Raw genomic sequence first — 27,658 nt, forward strand, 5'->3', positions numbered from 1 at the left:
TATATTGGACCATAAAAGATTCTAGTAAGCAGTTCCCACTTCTAGACCTGGTCCTTTGTTAATCAGCTTCCTGCATCTTCTAGGAGCTTACTTATCATGAGTCTCAACAATTCGCCAGCACCGTCGTTTTGCTCTCCATTGGCCTTGTTGCCAATGTAATGCAATTACACTGGCATTTTTGCAGGCCGTCTTGTACTCGGTCTTCAGTATCACAATACTATTACTGTAATAGATCTGGCTGCACTGTTATTGCTTGTTCACTACATAGAAAAGAGTGCAGAAATCTTATGATCATACACTGCTACCTGACTGTGACCAGACGGCTCTCCATTTAGAAACTACTGTAGTGCTGACTATTTATCTTTCATGACAGCTTTGTACTTATCAAAGAATTTCAGCTCCATTAGGTTGAGTACATAATATTCTCAAGAAAATTTTCATTCAGGACAAAAGTGGCCAACCAGACACCAGTCAGAACCCAACCCTCCACTTTAGGGTTTCTTATTCAATGCTGTCCAATTGGGCTACAGAGGCCTAGGTCTTTCTTGTTCTCTTTGCAAGGATCTGTTCAAGTACAATGTGTCTTCAAAGCTAAATATTCAATTTGAATGGTCCACAGAGGGCGACTTGTGTACTCTACAGTTTCACTGGCCACAGCTAAAATCCCTGCCAGTAGAACAAGAATGAACCATCAGGTGAACACTGAACACAAAAGTCACAGGTTATGGATTGAGTTCCCAGAGGTGTGTGGTTGGCTATTTTTGTTCTGTATGTAACATCTCGTTTGTGATCTAATAAGCAAGTCCTGTAGTATTGTTTATTTTTCAGCAGTATATCATCCTCAGTAGAATTCTCCATTCCTGTTATGCTTGTTAAATGAATGCAGTAAGTAAGATCCAGGCACAGTTCGTTCTATTTGTTCAGTGGTTGAGTGAACCCTCTAGAAATAGGTAATAGGTAAGTCTTAGTAAAATGCTTTATCAAGAGCCTACTCCTTTAATTAGCTCTGCATATTCATGTACATAGTGATAATTTTGACTCAATTTCAGGACTGAGGGAACGGGGCTGTGGGACGTAACGAGGGTACATAAGGTGAGGGTTATGAGGAGCAAGGAAAACATAACTGAGGTTTCACTGGCAAGTGAACCAGCGACAGACACGAGCAGTCCCGAAATTAGCTCAAGCACTGTCAAAGCAAAGGGTTAAATTTTGCCGTGTGTGGTAGGTTTTGAAGGGATTTTAATTTCAAATTTTTGTGGTTCTTATGCAATTAACTACAATGAACCAGAATATAGTGGGTTCAAACCCCACTGTCGGCAGCCCTAAAGATGGTTGTCCATGGTTTCCCATTTTGATGCCAGGCAAATGCTGGGGCTGAACCTTAATTAAAGCCATGGTCACTTCCCTCCCACTCCTGGCCTTTTCTAATCCCATCGTCGCCACAAGACCTGTCGGTGTCGGTGCGACATAAAGCAAATTGTAAAAAGAGAACCGGAATATTTTGGTAACTTTTATTTGTATAGCATTAATGGACATACATAGCCTAAGTTTATGTAATTAATGACACTTTTAATTAGTAATATGTGTTTTATGAAAAGTAAACATTGAAATGCATCAAGACATATATAACAGTAGTCTGCTTAACATGTTCTTGAAGCATTTATTCCTATGGAAGCAACGTCTTCAAAATCAGAGGAAAGTGAATCAGTTAAAAGTAATTACACTTCATATTCTCTTTCTTTCATTCCTCATTGTTTTGGTCATTTCTTCAAGCTGCAGCCATATGCCTTAAAAGGAAAGTTGCATTGCTAATCAAACGATGTCACTATTCCATCACATTATTTTACAAAGCAGTGAACCCCCAGATGTTTCATCCATGTGCTGCCACTGGTAAGATCAGTATGAAAGGTTCTGAATGTTTGAAGTCTTTGAAAATAATGAGTATAAAATGAGGTGTAATTCAAAAAATGTAATCACAAAAGCAGTCTTTTGTAGAAAATAACACACTGTAATTTTGAATCCCAAGCCTCATGCACACAGAGTCGTCTATCACAAAAGCAATTCTACCAATGTTTATCATGAGTACGTACCTTCTAGAATGCAAGGTCTGTCCAGCCTGCGGGCTGTCTCCCAGCCATCACCCATGTTCACTCCGATACCTGGACGGATGATGTTCCTTGGGTGACCATAATGAGCATCACTGTAGCCCACGCACAGTCCTCCATTCATCATCGAGATCAGATCGACAGGCTGGAAATTCACTGACATACAATGTTATTTCCAATACAAAGAGGAACACAAAAGAATGAAGAAACTGTTTTAACTACAGGTATTCTGTCACAGTCAGTTACATGAATTGGATACTATTCTAGGGAAAAAATCAAGTAACTTGCTTCAGAAGTATTCACTGAAATATTAAATTCAAAATTTTCTTTCATAAAATATGTAAATGGAGGTAACAGTATTGTGACAATAAATGTCAAGAGTGCTGTGGGGGGGGGGGGGGGTCAGAAGAAGGCTACAATCCCGGTGCAGTGGCAACAATGTGTGTAGACCAGCAGCAGACAACAAAATAGTACCGCCAAATTATTTATGCTCACGATAAGGCAGCTTCTTGGAAGAAGCTGGGTGCTGGCTAACAATGCAGAAGACTCTCAACATTATCTGGAAGTGGAAACTGCAAGAATCTTCTACTGGCCTACATCAAGAACAACACTGGTGAGACATGTACAGATAAGAAAGGATTTCCACACTATCAATACTGTTTATCGTAAAAATTAGCTTACAGTACCGGTTTCGACCCTAATTGGTCATCATCAGCTGAACATAAATACGTTTACATATATATCAAACAATAATTGACATTACCCTGTCTAAAGGAGGATGCTGTAAGGAAACACCGTATCTGATTGTGTCCAAATTGGGCATGTTGAGTGTGAGTTAGTTATGTGTTACGATTTGACTTTCAGGTACATGGGTATAAGCTATCTTCTTTGGGACTACAAATTTGACTTTAAAATCTATCCTAAGCTTAAATCTAAGTTCTATACACAAATACAATAAACACACTAAAATACACAGAACATATTAAAATACATTAAAATAATGAATATAAAACATTTCATGGACTTGATAGTGCATGTCTAGACTATATCTTCATTCCCGTCTTTAGAGTCCATAGTTGTGCGGTACATAATCCAGTGCATGCGATCGTTGGTGAAGTTGTCTCTTAAGAAGTCTTATTGTTTGCTTAAATGATGTCTTCATATGTATATATGATAAACTGCTTTTGTTGTTAACAAATCTGATTATATAGACAGAGGTAAGTATGTGCAGCTGTGAGTGGAGTCTTATTCTTTGAGTTTGGAAGCAGATGATATGGACTTGGTCATTCGTGTATTTTTCTTGATGTTAGGCTATTGTGGTGGCTCCTTCCTCGTCTATATCTGTGTGCTGGTGTTATAGTTGTTGTTGTTGTTGTCGTGGCTGGGTTGCGTACGATCTGAGAGCTGTACTGTAAGCTAATTCTTACAATAAACAGTATTGATAGGGTGGAAATCCTTTCTTAACTGTTCATGTGTAATCTGTCAATACAGAAATGAAACTCATAAATCAAAACACTGGCGAGAGTCGGTCAGTCTTGAATGAGTTCTGAGACAGTTGTGAGTCATTGAGAAGTCATTCAGGAATGCTTGAGTGAGTAATAAGAGGGTCTCAATTACTTGAAGTGCTGCAAATAGTGAAGTGTACTGAGTGAGTGGCTGCGTGGTTCGGGGCACATTGCTGTCAACTTGCATTCGGGAGATAGTGGGCTCAAGCCCCACTGTCGGCAGCCCTAAAGACGGTTTTCTGTGGTTTTCCATTTTCACACTAGGCAAATGCTGGGACTGTACCTTAGTTAAGGCCACGGCCACTTCCTGCCCACTCCTCACCCTTTCCTATCCCATCATTTATCTGTGTCAGTGCAATGTAAAGCAAATGAATAAAAAACAGAGAGCTGTGTGTACTAGAGAAGGGAATAATTGATATTTTGTAATCACAGTTACAACTGATTGCTATTTTACGGTATCTGTTATTTTTAACTGTCACAGTTTTTTTTTTTTTTAAGGTATTTGTTTGGGGCGTTGACCTAGAAAGATCTTTTGCTCCTATTTGCACCATATGTGAGGAACCTGCATGTATTTTGTAAATGGTGGAAGTGGGAAGTGTTGAATGAATGTGAGGAAAGGAATGTTAAGGATGACACAAACACCCAGTCCCCAGGCCAGGGATATTAATCACTTATGATTAAAAACCCCTGACCCGGCCGGAAATCGAACCCGGGGCCTCCATGTGACAGGTGGACGCATTTCCCCCTACACTGTGGGGCCGGACTATAATAACAGTTACAACACAGTGGCTGCCATTTGATTATGTTATTTCTTTTACTGTTCTAAATGCTTTATATTTAGGCTTTATTATATCAATAGGAGCATAAACAAAACATATTTTCACACCATTATTTTTTAAATAAATAAAAATAACTAAACTAAATAAATTAAACTAATAAAAATAACTAATAAAAACAATGGCCATAATTTTATTGATTAACTTATATTTTTCTGTTAATTTTTTTTTTTACTGCACTGGTGAGGGAGAAAACAATTTGTCTTGGCGGTAGTTTACCCTCCAAGTCAGAGAAAAGACCCCTTATTACTGAATTAGTTTGAAAGTAAATAGTTTAGAATTTTAATGAGAGTAGAGGGGAAATCTCTCTTCTTAAGAAACAAATTTCTAATAACTTAGCAGTACAGTATGTTTAAATTTAGGAAAGGCCAAAATAGAATGTATTAAAAGCAGGCCTTAAGTGATCAAGTGCCATGATATTTACATCTTGAGTTTCGTTTCTTGGTCCTTATGACCTGTATAACAGGTATAAGAACTGCTTTCCTATTGGCTGCACAGTGGCAATCACAACTACGTCAGAAGGTAGGAGTCTCAGGCTCTCAGCTAAGTTAACTCTTGTGCATGTCACAGAATAACAGTTCTTAATGCTGCCTCTAGAGTTCATAGCTGTGAGAATGTCTACAAATACTCCAAAACAGTTCACTTTACTGTATATGACTACATCAGCATTTTTGCACACCTTTAACACAAGATATTTTTAATCAACTTACTGGACATTCTACAGTAATTCATTGAACAGGACAGAAAAATGGTAAATCACAGATATTTTACTCATCAATCACATATTATGATTGCTACTGTTCGGTACCTCGCCTGTGAACCATGTGACCTTGGTGTCTCAGTGAAGCAGGTAGCCGAGCTGTAGGTGCAACCATATCGGATGGGTATCTGTCGAGAGACCAGACTAACGAATGGTTCATCGAAAGGGGGGTAGCAGCTTTTTGGAAGTTGCAAGGGCGGCAGTCTAGATGATTGACTGATATGGTCCTGTAATAATACTTAACATGGCTTTGCTGTGTTGATACTGCTACACGGCTGAAAGCAATGGGAATCTACAGCCAAAACTAACTCCCGAGGACATGCAGCTCTCTCTGTAAAAGATTAGCACAGGATAGGGTGTTATTGAGAGCTGTATCAAACCAGTCTATGGACTGATGACTCAAACATACTGTTTGGTATCTGTGACTAAATCATAGTTCGTGATTGTGATGACATCTCTAGTGTGTACAACCTCGTTAGTTTCTGTGTTTGATAATTCCTGCTTGATCTACAGCAAGTTGCATTACATTTTACTCCCAAATCAAGGGACTGAAGTAATTTTCATTTAAAGGCAAGTTTCTGCTTAAGAGAGGATCCATTTTACACTGTTTTACTGTACCTACTTCATTCTTTTTGTCTCATGCAACAACAAGCACTCCATCTGCTCGTTAACAAATGTGGCAGTGGAATGTGTTATTTCTCTGATATCATTGACCAGCATCTGACAGTTGATCTTACAAGTCTTTTTGTGATGTCATGGAATCCATACCCCAACTGATACTTCTAACCTTATAAGAACACAATAGAAGAGTTTACTCACCTTATCAGCGCTGATGGTGGCCCAGTCCGGCCTTGCCACTCCATACACCCTTAGCCGAGCAATACCACCATCAGGATACATGTTGAGTCTCAAGTGTGTCCAAGTTTCATCACTGTCCACTGCAAAATAGTTGTAACGTGTGTCCTTGTATCCTCCCTGAAGAGTAGACCGGGGCACCAGCTCTACCCAGTCCTGTGGAATATTAAAGCAGTAATGTATTAGGGGCTGACTTAGAAAAGAACATCTGCTAAAACTAACTTGCACAGTTCTAGTGCTGAGAGAGAATAGGAACAGCTCAGTCAGTGATCTTCTTGCTGAATGACAACTGTAGAAATCTGAATGTATACATCACAAGAAAGAGCCAAAATGCACATCGAGCTAAGCAACTGACAAACGATGTTCTTCTTAGTCATCGTCTGCAGGTTCATTGGTAATGTGTAGTACTGTAGTAATAGATTCAAAAGAACTTATATTTCCATTATACAGGGAGCTCCGTGTTGAACGATGCCTGTCCTTATGGCTAAATGGTCGAAGGAGACCCCAGTTTGACTCCCAGCTGGGTCATTGATTTTAACCTTAATTGGTCAATTCCTCTGGCCTGTGGACTGCATATGTTTGTGCTGTACTCATCATTAGAATTCACCATAGATAGAGCCCCATCCTCAAATTCACACAGGTTTCCCATAGGCATCAATTCAAAAGACCTGCACCATGCCTCCCTGGAGGCCATACATTGTCATCATCATGATACGATGCTGGCATGTAGAAGATCTCTGGTGACACATTTGCTGTTTACCCAACAATAATTACAACTCAGCCACACTTCACCTAACACTGATCTGTTTTACTCTGCCATCTCAGTGAAACATCGAAATTGACACACAGGCAGCCTAGATGGCATCAAATCCAAATGCCTGCATGTAGCAGCTGAGATTGTACAATTATTATTATTATCAGACAGTTTAATCTTGAGTAGTTTTCTCTTGATTGTGGGGCTGGGTGTTTGTGCTGTCTCCAACATTCCTGCAATTCACACACCACACTCTAAACTATCCTAGAAATGTTAGAAGATTTTATTAATCCCCTCATTAATGAAGACATTGAAAATCAGGAAAATGAGAATGGTAGAATTCAGTGGCGTGGCATTTTGAAAAGTGTTACACACTCTTTCTGAGAGTATATTGTCGCTTGCACCGCGGCATTTTTATGAGCAGTACAGATGTCATTTCATAAAAGTGAAAGACTTGATAATTGATATTACTTTTGTATAAGATAACATCATTTGAAAATGATGAAATGGCACATAATATATTGAACACCTAAAGTATAAAATTAATTTCTAACAGAGCTTCAAGGCTTACCTCAGTATTTCCTACTTGTACTTCAGCTTGATATGATGGCATGTTGTGGCATCAAAAATATCTATCACAGCATTGTAGAAATTAGGTCTCTTCATTATATCACTCAGAAATTTCTTCTCAATCACAATCAAAGAAAGTGCAGAGAGCCTGTTCTGTATTGAGAATTTTTTTGGAAGGTGTGCATCATTTTCAAGGCCGAGAAGCTTCTTTCAGCAGAAGTGCTAGTTGCCGGGATGGTGAGAATGAGGTCAATCAATTTCATTACTTCTGAATATGATTTTTTAAGACCACTGGTGTGCAAATATTGGTAGAGGTCATATGCATTATTTTTCACAAGGTCCGGCTTTGTATAGAGGACAGACAGTTCACTTTTAAGTTTCATGCAGGCAAAATTTCATCCATACGTCTTCACTAACAACTAATAGGCACTGTTCGGGACCTCCTTTATGAAATTGTTAAACTGGTCAATATCAATTAACTGAAGGAACTCCAGCTTGTTAATATCAGAAAATCTATCTGATAGTTGCACGGATATGATGTCAATTATTTCCAAGTACAATCAGAGATGCGATGTTTTCTTAGTTCCTATAAAATAAATTCTCTGGCACTTTTGGGGGTAATCTTGCCTCCCTTCATTGTCTTGCAACTTTGACCACATAATTTCAAAATTATTTCTGGTTGTCTACAAAAACGCTTACAATTGCTTGATCTCTTTGGAGCAGAAGGCAATATCACATATTTTCTTCTGAAGGATCTGATATGGAACATCAGATCGAGGAAGCACTTCAGCAAATAAATTTCATAGGAAATAGAAATCAATGTCTTGCAGGGTAACATAGTAACACTTAGCTTGAATTATTGTTCCACCGTTCCATTTGTCTGCGTTATCTTTAATTCCTCTGAAGAGTTCAAGGAAATCTGTATGGAGATGGAGAGAGGACACAACTTCAACGAGCCTACCAGCATATATCCATTGGGTAGGTGCTACTCCTTTTAATTGTCTCTATATTACTTTGTTAAGAGAAGTAGCCCTTTTAGGGTATGATGAAGAAAAACCCTGCTAACCCGGAGAAGGTCTGAAAAAATAGTTTGCATTTCTTGATGTGGTTAAAAGATTGCTGAAATACCAAGTTGAGTCTATGAACAAATGTAGTCTGGTCATATTTATCCCTGACTAACTTCTGCAACCCATTGTGCTGTCCTGCCATCACTGCTATGCCATCAAATGTTTCTGATACTAACTTTTCATCACACTGAAATTCTTGTAACACTCCAAAGAGATATTTAGAGAAAGAAACAGCAGAACGGTCACTGCTTACATCACTGAATCTCAAAAAACTCTCTTGAATTTTGCCTTCAGGCCTAACATATCTAAATACAGTTGAGAGTTGTGCTTTGTTAGAAACTTCTGTACTTTCATCCAAAATAACTGAAATAAAGTTCGCTTTCTTAACCTCGTCTTTAATTTTGCTGGTCATAAAAATAGCTATAGCTTCAACAATATCATTTTGTATATCACATGAAAGTCCTGAGGAAACTGTAGATGTTTCTAAGTGGTGCCAAAAAACGTCATCTTTCTTAGCAATTAGTGCTAGTAACTCCCTGTAATTACCTCTGTTATCGGATTCTTCAGTTTCTCGATGACCCCTGGAAGGTAATCCTTGCTTTGAAAGAAAAAACACAGTATCTAGTAAAGTGCTGACAATATATCAGTTACTTTTTAATAGCTTATTATGTTTAAAGTCAAGAATTTCATGTTTGGTCCATATTGAATAGAGATTACAAAAGAATAAGTGAAAAGGTGGACCTTGTACAATTTTACTTATTGTTTTGTAGCTTATTATGCTTGTCAATTTTCTTTCTGTAAGCTGTACTCAAACAGAACTCTATTCTAAACCTCCCGAACTGAATCATATCGGCAACAGCATTGATGTGTGCTTGAGACTCCTCATGGCGTCTCTTTAAAATGCTGAAACTATCTAAATTGTCCACACTGTCTTCATCCAAGCATTATTTTGTGTGGAAAATAGAATACATGGCCAACAGTACAGTTTATTCATTTTTGCACAACCACATAACCAGTCCAGATTTATGTACCATGAGTCATGAAAATATCGTACTGTTCTTTTTGATTCCTTGAACAAATTTTTAAGAGAAGGCATAGGTCTACCTTTTTCAATTATGTTTTTCTTTTCTTGAAAAGTTCTCAATGAAAATGGCATGTTCATTAAGCTTTCTATTATACATGAACATTCTGGGCCTGCCAACTCACTTATTTTTGAGGTAGAAGAGACAGCACTCATTTTAATGTTTAATATGTTGTGCAGTCCTATAGGCTATCTTTATCTAACATAAATTAAATATAAATTCACACTTTAACAACAGAAGTCACATCGTATCATAATAGAAAACAATAACAAAATAATATAACATTGCACTGTTGTGCGTAGTGGAACGAATGGACGGAACAGCTCAGCACCGATGTTATATGCTTCTGTTTCCACTTTCCACTGCGGTAACATGAGTGGAGAACATAGTAGGATAATCCCAGTGTCGAGGGGAATGGGGCCTTGCTTGTTGCAGGCACAGTAATACTCGCCTAGCTTTTAGAAGAGATTCAACGCGTAACCACTGCATGGAGTGGTAACAGCCTCTCGCTCAGCTTTGACGGTGGCAGACTGCTGCAATAGAGTTCTCGCGACATATCCAGGTGAAGGAACAAAAATATTACTATTAAAGAATATTAGATTTTTATATTTTCAAACTGTTACCAGTGGTAACAGTGGATACTAGCACGCTTCGCCACTGGTAGAATTGCTTTAAAGGCAAACTACCAGCATGACTGAGCACCATCACCTTAAGTGGAGAATGTTTGACAGTGGTTCAGTAATACATTCCCAAATAGATGAATTAGTGGAAGAAGAATACCAAATGGCCTGCAAGTTCGTCTGATTTAAGCCCCTTAGGTTTCTTTCCATGGGGGCACTTTGGATCAGTCATCTGAAGAACTACAACAAAAGATAATCACAGCTTGCAGGAATACTCTTAAATGAGTGTTTCAGAATGTTAGACGGGCTTTTGAAAATAGATTCTATTTTTACGTGAAACAAAAACATTAGAGCAGTTGATGTAATTCTTATTGTTTTTGTTGGAGTCATCAGTCCATAGTCTGGTTTAATACAGGTCTCCGTTCCACGCTATCCTCCACCCACCTTTTCATTTCTACGTAACTACTACATCTTACATCCGCTCTAATCTACTTGTCATATTCTTACTTTGGTCTTTTTTTTGCTAGCGGCTTTATGTCGCACCGACACAGATAGGTCTTATTGTGACGATGGGACAGGAAAGGGCTAGGATTGGGAAGGAAGCAGCCGTGGCCTTAATTAAGGTACAGCCCCAGTATTTGCCCGGTGTGAAAATGGGATACCATCTTCAGGGCTGCCGACAGTGGGGTTCGAAACCCCTATCTCCCGAATACTGGATACTGGCCACACTTAAGTGACTGCAGCTATCGAGCTCAGTTACCTTGGTCTACCTCTACCAATCTTATTATACCTACACTTCCCTCAAAAAACCAAATGACCAAGTCTTGGGTGTCTTAAGATGTGTCCTGTCATTCTACCTTTTCTTCTCATCAAATTTAGCCAAATCAATCTCCTCTTATCAACTTGATTCAGCATCTCTTCATTCATGATTCGATCTACGCATCTCACCTTCAGCATTCTTCTGTAATACCACATTTCAAAAGCTTCTATTCTCTTTCTTTCCCAGCTAGTTATCATCCATGTTTCACTTCCTTACAATACCACGATCCAGACAAAAGTCTTCAAAAATATCTTTCTAATCCCTATATCCATGTTCAAAGGGAGTGAATTTATTTTCTTAAGAAAGGTCTTCTTTGCTTGTGCTTGTCAGAATTTTATGTCCTTATTTTTTCTGCCATCGTTACTTATTTTACTACCCAAGTAACAATATTCATCTACATCCTTTAAGACTTCATTTCCTAATCTACAGTAATATTTCCTGCATTACCTGACTTTGTACGACTGCACTCCATTACTTTTGCTTTGGACTTATTTATTTTCATCTTGTACTCCTTCCCCAAGACCCTTTCCATACCATTCAGCAATTTCTACATATCTTCTGCAGACTCAGGTAAAAAAAAAAACAATTTTATTGGCAAATCTCAGGGTTCTGATTTCCTCTCCTTGGTTTGTGATTCTTTTTCCAAATTCCTCTTCGAATTCCTTTACCACCTCTTATATATAAACATTGAAAAGAAGAGGGGGAACAGACTGCATCCTTGCCTCACTCCTTTTGGATTTTCTTCTTCTTCTTCTTCTTCTTCTTCTTCTTCTTCTTCTTCTTCTTCTTCTTCTTCTTCTTCTTCTCCAAACTGCTCAATTCTTATCACTGCAAACTTTTTTTTTTTTTTTTTTTTTTTACAAATTGTAGGTAATTCTTCTTTCTCAGTATCTGATCCCAATCACCTTCAGAATCTCAAATAATGTGGTTCAGTCAGCATTATCAAAAGCATATCTAGATCTATGAATACCACATCGGACATAAAGTTGCAGTAATTCTTATAACATTGATTATCGATGAACAGCTACTACTTTTAAAGCAATGTCCAATTTATGTTGGGGTATTACAATTATGAGAAAGGTAAACAAAAGGATCTTAACTGTATTTATTTTTGTTAAATGAACAAAAATGAAATTTAAGTTACTCTTGCAAAGTGTTAGCATGTGATACTGGTAATGTTGTTTAAATATCTGAAATATTTGATAAAATTGTGAATTGTTTAATGTGTGATGGTGGAAAATTATTTTAAATTATTTATGAACACTAATTTATTTAAATATTCATCTTTTAATTTTGGTATAAACTTTTTGGGTATCCTGTAGTACCCCCGTCATTTTCTAGGAGCTTTATTTTTTTTGTTTCAATCGGCAAGAAAGAAGAGCTATATGACTGAACAATATAAAAGAGTCTTGTAATTGGTTAACAGCAAAACTGGAGCCTTAACTCTGCATTTCTGTTGGTCCTCTTTGTGGTTACTCCATTTCCTGTTTCTCGATACCCATATCTTGGTAGGAGCATGTGGATGCACCTCAGCTTTTCTGATTGACCGTCCCAGCGGTTGGACGTGGTGGCTCTGAGCTCCACTCACATGGAGGGTGTGGAGAGGATGTTCAGCTCTCCTTTGGGGTAAGCACTCTTGTTCTTATTAACTTTCATTTGTAACTTCACTTAAATTTCTATGTCAATTTTTTATTATGCAGGAGTACACCTTTGGATTTTACATTAACCATAAATTGTAATAGCTTATGGTGATGTAATTTTTTCAATTGCATATATCTTCACTTTGGTTTGAGGAATATATTTTCTGAACAATTTTGTAACATTAGCTTTAATTTTGCTTCAGATTTTGCCTTAATATCAGTAGCACTAACTGCATGTAACTTTTGTGAATTGATGTCTCTTAGCAAGTTCAAACATTTTGCTATGGTTACGATTTTATGTTTTGAATTCACTTTTTCTTTATTGTAATTTCACTTTGTAACCTAAAACAGAATGGGGATTGCCCTCTCCTAAAAGGATGCAGAAAATCTGAGTAGGATTTTAGGTAATCATACATGCATTGGCGCATATGCATTCTTTAATGTACAGGTCTAGTTTTCATGCAGTGAGAACTTGGTGCTCAAGTTTTAAGTTGTGAGTATGTTATGTTAAACACTTTGTCTTATTACTGATTGTTTCTCTATGACATTTACATAAATTTACCTTGGTTTTTTTGTCATAAATATTTAATAATGAGGTCATGCTAGAAAAGGTTAACTAAATTACACTTTATTGAACATCAGTTCACGAAAGTCCTTCGATCCATACCCTCAGAGAAACCTAGCCTTAGTTGCCATTTATTTTACATTGTTTTATCTTGTTTTCGGGGCTGCCTGTCTGGGGTGGTAAAGGCATACTCAGTTCACCTGGAAGGACGTGGGTTTGATTCTCGTCAGGAATGATATAGATGAAATATTTGTCCCGAATGAATAAATTTATAATACCAATAGAAATGTTCCGTTATTGGACATAATAAATTTTCAAGCTAACTCATTTCTGGTTGCCAGCGTTTCACCCCCCATGTGCTAAGTTGGGCTCATCAGTTGGTACTTAGCACACCCACCAAGATGCATGGCTAGTGCATGGCTAGTGCATGGCTAGTGCATGGCTAGTGCATGGCTAGTGGAAGGCTAGTGCATGCGTCTTGGTGGGTGTGCTGAGTACCAACTGATGAGCCCAACTTAGCACACGGGGGGTGAAATGCTGGCAACCAGGAATGAGTTAGCTGAAAAATTTATAATGTCCAATAATGGACCATTTATATTGGTATCTCATATGGAAGTCGAAAAATTTAAGAAATGAGATTTCCACTTCCAGAGGTGCACATGGCCCTGAGGTTCACTCAGCCTACACAAAAATGAGTACCAGATTAATTCCTGGGGGCAAATGTCACAGGACGTAGAGCTAACCACTCTATCCCACCAAGTGCCGAGGTTATGGATAATGGAAGCCTTTACATTCCACCCCTCCCAGGGCTTTCATGGCATGTATGGAGAAGACTTTGCTTTTTTATCTTGTCAGAAACTTCATCTCACTGGCCTGGATTTTACTCTCATTTCTTGCTGTCAAAGTCCAAGACTCTGATGCATACATTAATGTAGGGGTATTGTACAGGTATAGTACGTCTTATACATTATCTCTTTGCATTTCATAGAAAATTCTCTGTTCCACACCAGGTTCCATACATTCCAGTAGAACATATTTCCCACTTGTACCCTTCTGCTGATCTCCTTATCCAACCTTACATCATGCATTATTTCACTTCCCAAATATTTGAAGTCTTCAACAACCTCCAGGTTTTGTCCCTTGATTCTAATGATTCCTTTTCTTTCTCTTTTTCTCCTCTTGCCATCACCACTGTTCTGCTCTTCTCCATACTGATTTTCATACCATATTTCTCAACATTGTCATTTAAAACCTTTAGTTGGATTTGCACTTCTGTATTGTTGACTCCCCAGATCACTATGTCATCTGCAAATAGCAATATTTTCATATCCCCTCCATATCTTGCCTTTGTTTCCTCTACAATTTCATCCATTACCATTATAAACATAAGTGGATACAAAATACTTCCCTGTCTTAATCCAGTTTGGTTTCTAAACCAATCTGTTCTCCCCACTAGAGTCTGCACACAACTGGAATAATTCTTATACTTTGCTTTCACTAGTTCCTTTGATTGCCTTCCACATCCTTTTCTTTCCAGGATTTCCCATACCTTTTCCCCATTCACATTATCACATGCCTCCTCTAGATCAAGAAATGCCATCACCAGATCTTTTCCATATTCCCAATGTTTTTCCATCAGTAATTTCATGGTAAATAGAGAGTTTGTCATTGACCTGCCCTGTCAAAATACATACTGTTCTTCCTCTAAATTTCTTTCCTCCCTTCCTCTCATCCTCCTTTCCATTATTCTCTACAATAATTTGGCCACTGGTGATAACAGTGTAATTCCTCAATAATTGTCACATACCGTCCTGTCACCTTTCTTAAATACTGGTATTATTACACCTTTACACCAATCATCAGGTACTTGCTTTTTCCTCCATATACACCTTATCAGCCTATATAACCAATGTAGACCAACAGGTCCTGCTGCCTTTATCATTTCCACACACATTTCATCCATCCCTGCTGCTTTTCCTGTTTTCATTTGTTTAACAGCCATTTCCACATCTGCCTTGCAATATCACTCTCCATTTCTGGATAATTCTCATTTACCACCACACTCTCTTCTACATAACTTCTCACATTCAAAAGTTTATCAAAATCATCTTTCCACCTATACATTATTTCCTCTAAGTCTGTTATTACATGTCCACTCTCTTCCTTCATTTGTTTTGTGTAGATTTTTATCAATCCATACAGCATCCTTTTTTCACCATTTACATAATTTTTCACTCTTGTGTGAATCTCGGAACATTTTTTCTTTTCCTCATTTGCCACTCTTTTACACTCATTTTCAATTTCCTGATACTTAATCTTACTTCCTACTTTCCTATCTCTATTCCATTCTTGCCATGCTTTCTTCTTTTGTTTAACAACCTCCTTCATCTTTTCATTCCACATAGATGTCTCCTTTACCTTCACTCTCACCAAAGTTCTGCCACAAATCTTCTCTACACAGCTTACAAATGTGTTTTTAAATTTAGTCCATTCTTCTTCTACACTTCCTATTTCTGATAACTTACAGGTATATTACAAGATATTAGAATCATTCCATATTGACAGTTTTCACTTTACAAAGGTGAAAAATGAGAGTATCCTCCTAATTCAATACAATAAATATTCCATTATTAGACGGAGTAAACAAATTCAAACATATTTTGGCTCATTTGACCCCTCTTCAGTGAAAAATGAGGGGAGTTTGAAATAATTTAAATAATATAAGTTGAAAAAATGCTAAAAAACATAATGAAGGAGCAAATGAAAAAACAAACAAAAGAGATCCTAGACGGAAACAAAATTAGCACAAATATACAATATTTACATCAATATGCGGAGCAAAAAACAACTCACTGCGACAAAATTCAGCAAAAAGGTGTTAATTTAAAATAATAATTGAAACTAAAAACTGTGTTAACCTAACAAAACAAAGGAATGAAAAAACATTGAATTATTTTGTAAACTATGATGTGCACAACCTCACCATGTGCTACTATTGTTCATTTCCATCTGCATCATTTGTTTTTTCATTCCTTTGTTTTCTTAGGTTAACACAGTTTTTAGTTTCAATTATTATTTTAAATTAACACCTTTTCGCTGAATTTTGTCACAGTGAGTTGTTTTTTGCTCCACATATTGATGTAAATATTGTATATTTGTGCTAATTTTGTTTCTGTCTAGGCTCTCTTTTGTTTGTTTTTTCATTTGCTCCTTCATTATCTTTTTTAGCATTTTTTCAACTTATATTATGTAAATTATTTCAAACTCCCCTCATTTTTCACTGAAGATGGCTCAAACGAGCCAAAACATATTTGAATTTGTTTACTCCGTCTAATGACGGAATATTTATTGTATTGAATTAGGAGGATACTCTCATTTTTCACCTTTGTAAAGTTATAGGTATATGTGGTTTTAATTACTCCTGAAATTTCTCCTGAGTTCTTTTATTTTTTAATTTCCATACTTTTCTTTCCTTTTACTGCCTAGTTATACTTCCTCTTAAAAGAATAATCACCACCACCACCACCACCACAACCACAACCACCACCACCACCACCACTACAATCTCACAAATTTACCTATTTTCAGTTTTTGCCACCACCACTCTGTGATCTCCAGTCAAATGCCTCACCTTGTAGTGCTGTTACATCCATTAACTGTTTATGATTTATTTCCTCAACCAAGAAATAATCAATAACTGTTTTTGTCCTTCTTTCACCCCAGCCATACTTAGTGATCTTTCTATTATTCTTCTTTCTAAACCAAGTGTAACCCATAATCATTACTTTTCTCTCACAAAATTCAATCAACTTATCTCCCTCACTGTTTCTTTCTCCATATTCAATTGGACCAATCACTTCTCCTTTTCCAATTCTGCCATTTCCAACCTGCACATTGAGGTTCCTGCAATGTGAAACAATACAGTGAAACCTTGGAATGCGAGTAACTTGGTCTACGAGTGTTTTGCAAGATGAGCAAACATTTTAAATAAATTGTAACTTGATAAGCGAGTGAGGTTCCGCAAAACGAGCGTCACGTGTGCCTACGTTTTCCCCTCCCCTGTTCGTTCGTTGAATGGATGAACAAGATCTTTGATCCTGTAGTGAGGAAATACCTTTCAGAAAATAATCTGCTGCTCAAAATCTTGCTGGTTATGGACAATGCTTCTGCTCATCCTCCAGGCCTTGAGGCCTTGAGGACGTCTTACTGGAGGAATTCAAGTTCGTTAAGGTTAAGTTGCTTCCTCCCATTACTACTCCAGCCTATGGATCAGCAAGTCATTTTGAACTTCAAGAAGCTATACTCCAAAGCACTATTTCAGAGATGCTTTGAAGTGACTGAAGGAACAAACCTTACTCTCCGGAGATCATCGATAAAGTCTGGAATAGAGTCACCAAGAGAACTCTCACTTCCGCTTGTGGAAAGCTATGGCGGGACTGTGTTCTTGGACGTAACTTTGAGGGGATTGTTGGTTACAAGGTGCCGCTGATTGTCGATGAAATTGTGTTCTTAGGGAAGACTATGGGCTGGAGGTGAATGACGTGGACATTCAAGAGCTGGTGGAAGAACATAGATAGGAACTGACCACCAACGCACTGATGGACCTGCATCGCGAACAACAGGAGGAGGTTATGGAGATCTCATCCAGGGATGAGGAGGAGGAAAAGTCAATGGAATCTCTCACTTCAACTGAGATTCGGGTGAAGTGAAAAATGTGGAAACGGTGCAAAATTTTGTAGAAAATCACCACCCGAATAAGGCTGTAGCAGTGCGAACGATGAATCAGTTCAATGACAATGCATTGTCACATATTCGTGAAATCCTCAAAACGAGGCAAAAGCAACAGTCATAGGATAGGTTCCTCATTAAAGTTGCACAAAAAGAAAACAATTCCAGTGAGTCAAGAGGTAGCAGTGATTTCGTTAGTGAAATTCGTGCTACACAGCAACTCTTCTCATGTCATCTCTCGTCTCCCTCACACCAACAATGATTTTGTTGTAAGGAAAAAATGCACTTTAATTTTGTTTTACGTTACATTTTGTTTCAGAAATGGTATGCGAATAAATATGTTTGTGTTGTGGACGAATCATCCACGTTTCAATTGTCTCTTATGGGAAAACTTGCTTTGATATACGAGCGCTTTGGATTACAAGCATGTTACCGGAACGAATTATGCTCACAATCCAAGGTTCCACTGTATTTTCGTCTACTGGAATAAAGATGAAGATGGCTGAACAAAGTTGTTTGAAGGCTCACCAACAAAGTAAGTTGTTAATCATTATCGTCTCTACATAATGAACATAATTAAAAAATAAAAATAAACCAACTTGTTAGTTTGAATTTAACGTCAGGTTTAGATTACCCAGGTCATGTTGGAAATTTATATTTTATTCTCTTTTTACCCAGGTCTTCTGGATAAAGTGAACTGCAACTTGGAAAAGTATAAATAAGATCAGGTTTCTTTGAGTTTGCAATATTTCTATGCGACAACATTAAAGAAGAAAGATAAGTTTCAGATTTTCAGAACTTTGTTAAGTTTATTAATAAATTGCAGATGATTATCAAGTGGTATGTGTTTATAACTGCCCTATTGTAGCATTTCTTATCACAGAAGTTGTCTTCTAAAGTTCACTTTCTAAGGTTTGTCTAATAGACTATTGGAATTTGTTCTAAAGTATGTGGGGTTAAATCATTGTGGATTTCTAGAAGAACTATGTCTGTAAAATGACTGACATTAAGTTACATCCATATTACATAATAAGGCTTTTTGCGGATGATGTTACTCTCTATAGAGTGATAAATAAGTTACAAGATTGTGAGCAACTGCAACGCGACATCGAAAATGTTGTGAGATGGACAGCAGGCAATGGTATGTTGATAAACGGGGTTAAAAGTCAGGTTGCGAGTTTCACAAATAGGAAAAGTCCTCTCAGTTTTAATTACTGCGTTGATGGGGTGAAAGTTCCTTTTGGGGATCATTGTAAGTATCTAGGTGTTAACATAAGGAAAGATCTTCATCGGGGTAATCACATAAATGGGATTGTAAATAAAGGGTACAGATCTCTGCACATGGTTATGAGGGTGTTTAGGGGTTGTAGTAGGGATGTAAAGGAGGATTACCTGATTCAAGAACTGGAAAGAATCCAAGGAAAAGCAGCTCGATTTGTTCTGGGTGATTTCCGACAAAAGAGTAGCGTTACAAAAATGTTGCAATGTTTGGGTTGGGAAGAATTGAGAGAAAGAAGAAGAGCTGCTCGACTAAGTGGTATGTTCCGAGCTGTCAGCGGAGAGAGGGCGTGGAATGACATTAGTAGACGAATAAGTTTGAATGGCATTTATAAAAGTAGGAAAGATCACAATATGAAGATAAAGTTGGAATTCAAGAGGACAAACTGGGGCAAATATTCATTTATAGGAAGGGGAGTTAGGGATTAGAATAACTTACCAAGGGAGATGTTCAATAAATTTCCAATTTCTTTGAAATCATTTAGGAAAAGGCTAGGAAAACAACAGATAGGGAATCTGCCACCTGGGCGACTGCCCTAAATGCAGATCAGTAGTGATTGATATTGATTGATTGTATTTACCTCTGATTTAAGTTTTGCAATTTGCTTCAACATGTCAGGAGTTGCTGCTCCTCCAAGTTCACTTTTTCGGGCAGGTATACTCTCCTCATCTGGAAGAAAGAAATATAAGTAAAAATACTGTAGTTATTTTTATCCGAAGGCTATAAAATATATTCTGAAGTTTATACACATAATTTCACCCTAGACTGTCAGCTGACTATCTGTGTTATTAGCAATGATATATTTTTTAAATGGAGATTTTTGTTAGCGAGCAGTGTTTGATCATCGAGTACTGAGGTCTGATCACCAAGACTGGTATGGCTCTCGAAACATCACTGTTACAATAACTTGGGCCAGTACTGAAATTAATTTATTGTTGAGTTTTAATGATAAATTTCACGCCCCCCCCCGCCCCCCCCGCCCCCCCCCCAATCAGTATGACAGTTACAGTTCAAGATTACGTGGAGTCATGATTCATATCTTAGAAGTGCTACGTATTAATGTGTTACACCCTGGTAACTGGAGTAAATATGACATTGGTACTTAGTAGCACAGGCAGCCAGCAATAATATATTACAGTATTACTGATATCAGTAAGTATTGATTTTTTAAATTCAATATTTGCAAGAAACCAAAGTCTGAAAAGTAAAAGATATTTCTTCATTTCGAGTTCTTTAGCACAGATACATTAAGTAGCTATCATCACTAAGTGAAGGGAAAACATGGAAATTTAAAAATGAATTTTCCCCATAATTTTGATTATAGTTAGTGACTTTTGACATTTCAAGTAACTACCCACCTGGGCAGGAGCCCTAAATGCAAGGCAGTGGTGATTGATTGATTGATTGATTGATTGATTGATTGATTGATTGATTGATTGATTGATTGATTGATTGATTGATTGATTGATTGATTGATTGATTGATTCAAAGTATTACTTTACCTTCTACACTGAGGCAAGCAGCTTGAAGTGAAAATCTTGGAGCATAGTTCCCTGTGAAGAAGGCAGTATCTATCACTATACCTCGCACCACACCAGGTACCCCTGGAAAATAGTAATGGAGATAAACAAAATCAAATCCCATGGCAGAAAAGCCCCGAAGGGCCATGGCCTACCAAGAGACTGCTGCTCAGCCCGAAAGCCTGCAGATTATGAGGTGCGTGTGGTCAGCACAATGAATCCTCTCGGCCGTTACTCTTGGCTTTCTAGACCGGGAATCATGGAGATACATTGAGGAATAAAACAAAAATATTGATCTCTTAGCAACTAGACACAGACAAAGCCTACCAGATCTCAACCTTTCTAGGAGACAAGAGAAAATAGTGCCTTAGTGTTCAGGTATAGGCCTAGTATCTTAACCAACATCACATTGATAGGTCTTATGGCGACAATGGGATAGGGAAGGCCTAGGAGCGGAGAGGAAGCGGCTTTAGCCTTAATTAAGGTACAGCCTCAGCTTTTGCCTGGTGTAAATGAAATGAAATGGAGTGTGGCTTTTAGTGCCGGGAGTGTCTGAGGACAAGATGCAGGTCTTTCGATTTGACTGCCGTAGGTGACCTGCGCTTCGTGATGAGGATAAAATGATGATGAAGACGGCAATACACCCAACCCCCTTGCCAGCGAAATGAACCAATTATGGTTAAAATTCCCGACCCTGCTGGGAATTGAACTCGGGACCGCTTTCACCAAAGGTCAGCACGCCAACCATTTAGCCGGAGCCGGACTTTGTCTGGCGTTAAAATGAGAAACCACGGAAAACCATCTTCTGGGCAGCCAACGGTGAGCCTCGAACCTACAATCTCCCAGATAGCTGTGCGCCCCAAATGCACGGCCAACTAGCTCGGTCCGATACTTTTTAATTGCTAATCTGTTATTACATAAACTTAGCTTATCGTCCACTTTGGATTTAGCTTAACGTCTAATTAGTACACGTTTCGTCCCGATTTGAGGGGCGTGCCCGTGCAATCCCCAAAACTGAAACAGACAATAAAATATTGGGTAATTTAAAAACGTTTGTACGTTCAACAATGACACTCAAGAAAGCATAGTAACATTCCAGTCTATGATGAATAACGAGCGCTATGTATCTTTTACCTTTGGTGTCTTGCCTGTCTTTTCTTGTTCTGTTTGAGTTCTTGTAACTGAAAAGCTACAGGATACATTTCAACCAAATTTCACACTACGGTTCCTTATCTTAAACTGATCCATTTGCCATCCTCCATCATTCCTGAAAATTTGTAACATTATCACGGATATGCCCTGTACAAATTCATCCCAACTCATTCCCTACCCCATATCAAGAAACAAGACTGAGGGGTAGACAAACAACAAAATCTTTAATCTCTGTAATTATGCTGTGTCCGACTCGTTGGCTTCGGTTCAGAGGGTCCCGGGTTCGATTCCCGGCCGGGTCTGGGATTTTAACCTTCATTGGTTAATTCCAATGGCCCGGGGGCTGGGTGTTTGTGCTGTCCCCAACATCCCTGCAACTCACACACCACACATAACACTATCCTCCACCACAATAACACGCAGTTACCTACACATGGCAGATGCCGCCCACCCTCACCGGAGGGTCTGCCTTACAAGGGCTGCACTCGGCTAGAAATAGCCACACGAAATTATTATTATTATTATTATTATTATTATTATTATTATTATTATTATTATTATTATTATTATTATTATTATTATTATTATTATTATTATTATTGCTGTGATTTTTTAGGAACAGGGACCACTTACCTAACTTGAGCAGAGCCCAGTCATGCCCAGGAGTGCGCTTGCGTCTTGTCTCCCAGCCGTCCATCCACTTGCCGCAATCAGTGAACTCTCCTTCATGCCACACTGGCTCTTCAGCCTTTAAAGATAAAGGGACTTAAGATATTCTGGACCACCATTATTATCAACATCTATAAACTAGAAAGACTGTTCGCAATATGATAAAGTGCCTTATTAACAGTGAATATCTGGACGGAATAAAATAGAGCCCAAGAAAATATATTGCACTCAGACTTCACCAATAAGGAATTGAATTTACAAAAAAATATAAGACCTATAATCTAGTGCAATATAGATCTGAAATCTTCCTGATCATGACCATGTACTTTGTCATTACTTAGTAGCCAGTGCATTGAAAGTCTGACCGAACTGATGCAATTTACGGGTTTCAACCAGTACATGTACCGGATATGCAGAATGATGAAAATCATTAGAGGGACACCATAATCTCAGTTGACAATTAGTAGGAAGCTATTTCAAATGACAGATCTTTGCTCTGCATCATGAGATGCTAAGATTTAATGTGTTGTACTTCATAAATACTGCCATTGACGCCAGCAGAATTACTTGCTGAAAACTAAAGTTCCAGGCACTCTGAGGACATTGGAGAGTGGGGGATCTAGTCAAAATGTAAAGATTTGAAGTCAAAATGACATGTTTTTAAGACACATCCTTTTTACTTTAGTAAATTGCGTCTAATTTCTTCAATGTTTTCTCATTTATTTCTTGTAGTAAAAACAGTGTCCGCCTCTGTGGGTCCGCCTCTGTGGTGTAGTGGTTAGCGTGATTAGCTGCCACCCCCGGAGGTCCGGGTTCGATTCCCGGCTCTGCCACGGAATTTGAAAAGTGGTACGAGGGCCGGAACGGGGTCCACTCAGCCTCGGGAGGTCAACTGAGTAGAGGTGGGTTCGATTCCCACCTCAGCCATCCTGGAAGTGGTTTTCCGTGGTTTCCCACTTCTCCTCCAGGCGAATGCCGGGATGGTACCTAACTTAAGGCCACGGCCGCTTCCTTCCCTCATCCTTGCCTATCCCTTCCAATCTTCCCATCCCCCTACAAGGCCCCTGTTCACCATAGCAGGTGAGGCCGCCTGGGCGAGGTACTGGTCATACTCCCCAGTTGTATTCCCCGACCAAGAGTCTGAAGCTCCAGGACACTGCCCTTGAGGCGGTAGAGGTGGGATCGCTCGCTGAGTCCGAGGGAAAAGCCGATCCTGGAGAGTAAACAGATGATGATGATGATGACTATACACTAAGAAACTAACGGACACTAAAGAGACTGCTAGACTGATGAATGCACGCGGCAAGTGAGTGAATCATATCTCACAATCAGTGTCCACGAACTTAGCAAACTATTTACTTCTGCTACCCTTCCTCACAGTACTACTTGCTATGGCATTATACAAATCGGTTAGCCGCGACAAACGACATTTTTTTTCATATTTCCGCTAATAACTTTGTTAATACGAGTAATTAAAGAACATAAATGAATGATTTAGCTGATAAGATAACCAGGCTTGTACAAATTGTTTGTGTTAATTATTATAATTCCTAATTTCAGGCAGCTAAAATGTAATGTTTTCTCCAGAAAGTGTGTGTGTGTGGGGGGGGGGGAGGCGTCGACTGCTTCCCCTCCCCCACCTAATCGCCGCCATTGAAAACATGTTATGAAGTAACAAGGTCTATTTTTCTTAGGTTTTAGTTAAAGATATTTTTGATTTTAATTATGGATGTATAATAATAAGAATTTAAATAAATACTTTGATGTGTTTTACCGGTATATTTTAGTATTTTACAAATATAGCCAACGGCCATACGATGTTGAATACACTGGTCCTCGTCTGATCACCGCGTGCCGTTGGCTCAATTTCCTTTTTACCAAGTTTCCTAGTCTCAGTATGACAACTTACATTCAACTTAGCCTACGGCCGTAGCCGTGTTGAAACACCGGATCCCGTGAGATCTCCGAAGTTAAGCAACATTGGGCGTGGGCGTGGTCAGGAGTTGGATGGGTTGCCACGCGCTGTTGGTGGGGGGTAAGGGAATGGAGGAGCGGAAAGGAACTGGCCACCCTACCGCACGTAAACTTCGGCTCAGGAACACCTCTGCGGAGGTTCGGACCTGCCTTCGGGCAGAACAACCCTTACCTTACCTTTACAAATATATGTATTACACCCTTCCGGGCTTCGAATGGATGACCCACGCATAAGAATGCCTCCACGTAACGGGGTAAACACCCACGGATGAGATTGGATTGAAGAGCGGGTCGAATTGCTTAACGAGCTTCGAACCGCTCCCCTTCCTACTTTCTGTGCCGGCCCGGCAGCATGAGCACTTGGGGGAGTGGTACGTTCGAAAGAAAGAAACAAATACTTAAGATGGAGCCTTATGTCTATAATATGAAAGTAGGATCTCTGGGTCCAAATGCCTAGTGGATACTGCTTAGCACTGCTACAAATGACAAGAATCATAAAATAGGGGTTACGAATACGAATTTATTCAAATACGACATATTAAAGAAGTTGACACAGCTGTATACAATTAATTCTCCACATATGGGAGGAAAAGAAAATAATGATCACTTTAAAATATGAATCGCCCATGGGCGTCGTCTGTATAACGGTATGATTGAGGTTTTTGCGATTTGCTATCGTTCATCTTTCCTCATTAGTTCAGACCGTTCATGAAATTTTTATATTATTCTGTCGGTCACACCGTGAGATGATCTGATGTCCCTATTCACAAATTACTTGTTGTTCTTAGCACGAACATAACCGGGGCCTACGCCACATAATTATCATATTAAAAGAAACATTTGCATGATACACAAACAAACACACATACCATTTCGCTAAACCCCGGACTCCTCATCTGTCACCAAGACCACACAACGTGCACATAGGTTCTGTTTGAACTCAAAAATATATGCACATAATTACGAAACATACACTGATATACGGATAAATACACTTCATGCACAAAAGAGAGCCATTCCTAGAAAGAAACAGCATGGTTATCAATGTCTCCGGCCCAAGGCGCACGACTGGAGCAGCTCGCTCAAGGGCGCCATCATAATCCGGAGTCGAACTGGCCGACTCCCGACCGAGAGGTACTGTGGGTTTCTGTAGATCCCTAGAATAGCTATAGTCTCATATCACCGGATATCTGGGGGAGATCCCTACTCATTTATTAAATACCTTTAAAAATCACCGTGATATTATCATTATACAAGTATTCTTAGCTAAGCCATTTAAACCAAACAGAAGAGCACGAGGTTGACCCAGAGCTCCAAGTCTTAATACGGCGGTACAAAGGGATCCCTCTGTCACGAGGGCGAGAGCCAGGCATTCACAAAAAAAAAAAGGAAGGGCGGCCATTCACTTCGCACGGCCATTTCTCATTCATTGGCCACGCCAGATTCTTCTCTCCCTCACACGTCCACCATTTTCATCTCGGGGACATATATCCATGGCCCACTTCATTTGCTTATTCATATTATCGTGGAATTCCCATGAAATACTCTTTTATTCTCTCCCTTCTCATTATTAACGCCGAACGTCGACTGTGGGCACGATCACTTCTAACTCATCTCATCGTAAATTCCTCGGGCATTCGGCCCTCTCACTACGTCTCATATCGCGTATCTTCTTCCCTTGGGCATAGGGCTCTCATGACCCCTCCAGTCCACCTTTTCACACTCCTCGCTCCTACCACAGGAAATATTCCTATATTTAAATCTTCTGACCAAATATTAGGGACTCCTGCCCCTGGGTCTCACCCCGGCTATAGATAAAAAAAACCACTCCAAACCATTCTGGCCAATTAATCAAAAATCACGGGAGACTTGCACATGGTCCATCACACCTACCTAAATAACACAAAATGTACCTCTCTCGGTCGGGATTTCTTCTTTCTTGCTGTACATGCACTAATTATATGTGTAAGCTAGGCATGCATTGACTGACTGACCCATGAGTTTCCCCGGCATATACGACAGCCACGTGGGACAGTAACTACCAACATTTTGACATGGTTTTCCCTGCTCGCCAGCACTATTGTTCCAACCACCCCTAAGGGAAACTCAAATATTCTCCTAACCTTGTTCCCATATTTGCTAGGACATTCTACATATTACTAGAAATATAACCCTCACGATAAGCTAATCATTAAGAAAAAAAATGAGTCGTCCGGGAATTTAGCTCCCCTGAATTTACTTCAACTATCTAAAGATCAATAAAATTTCCATATAGGACATGCATTATCTTACAACAGTTTGATATTTACAAAGAAAGCTAATCCTATCCCCCGGTTATGTGACATGCTTAGAAATTAGATTTGGACATCACTCATCTGTTTGGTGGCCGTTGTTTCTCCTTCCACGGGAGACCCATGATGGAGCTTTAGTGCTGCATGGCCACGCGGTAGGTGGCGGGCGTGCAGTCCTTCATCCCTGGTCCATACAAGTCCGACATCCTGGGGAACTCGTTCACAGCTGAAATCGTACAGTAATCCAAAATGGGTGACACTTTACACTCGTCACACGGCCTCTATTTCCAGAGTTTACACCACGAATAAGACGGTCTTTCAAATCACGGCGGGCGCGTTCACAGCAAGAATCGGGTGGCTCACGAGACTCGAGCCCCCTGATTCAAAGTAACACTTTGGGTGATACCAAATTATGAATTTCACTGACTCATTAAAGCCGGCACTGTCTCAGCCGTATTCTGCTACTTGTTTGTAAATTATGCTCGCGGATTAACTAGTTTGACACGCAGCACAGAGACAATTCACCTAGGCTCGTTTGGCCTCCCGTTCACTTCACAAAGGCGTGCTGGACACAATAGCACTTTCAGTAAGCGGTCAAGGGTTTCGGACTGTAAACTGGAGCACCCCGGGACACAGTGTCCGTCTCAACGACCCGCAAAGAACAACTGTCCTCTATGATGGCCAGCGCGGCCTATATTATCTTGCCCGCCGGAAGCCTGGGGGCGTAAACGTTCACGGTTCATTAAGAACAAGAGCTCCTTTCATACCAAGAATTGAAGACATTTAAATAGTGCATCTTGCAGCCCTCTGTCTCCTCTTTCATTTGAGCAAGGCGTGCTGGACCTACGATCGGCAGTTTTTATGTA

At 39.2% G+C, this 27,658-nt stretch overlaps 1 protein-coding gene across 1 annotated transcript in view; it reads right to left on the minus strand.

The window, feature by feature from the left end:
* The window catches only part of LOC136877521 (allantoicase-like), an 82,542-nt gene that overhangs the window by 20,766 nt on the left and 34,118 nt on the right, over window positions 1-27,658 (minus strand). Inside the window, exons 3-7 of the mRNA XM_068228672.1 lie at window positions 22,492-22,606; window positions 20,689-20,790; window positions 19,767-19,855; window positions 6,026-6,217; window positions 2,091-2,250 (exon numbers count right to left, since the gene is read on the minus strand). Coding sequence (XP_068084773.1) covers window positions 2,091-2,250; window positions 6,026-6,217; window positions 19,767-19,855; window positions 20,689-20,790; window positions 22,492-22,606 — 658 coding nt within the window. The remainder of the gene's footprint in view (window positions 1-2,090; window positions 2,251-6,025; window positions 6,218-19,766; window positions 19,856-20,688; window positions 20,791-22,491; window positions 22,607-27,658) is intronic.

This window comes from Anabrus simplex, chromosome 7 (genome assembly GCF_040414725.1).
Source record: "Anabrus simplex isolate iqAnaSimp1 chromosome 7, ASM4041472v1, whole genome shotgun sequence".
NCBI classification, from domain to species: Eukaryota; Metazoa; Arthropoda; class Insecta; order Orthoptera; family Tettigoniidae; genus Anabrus; species Anabrus simplex.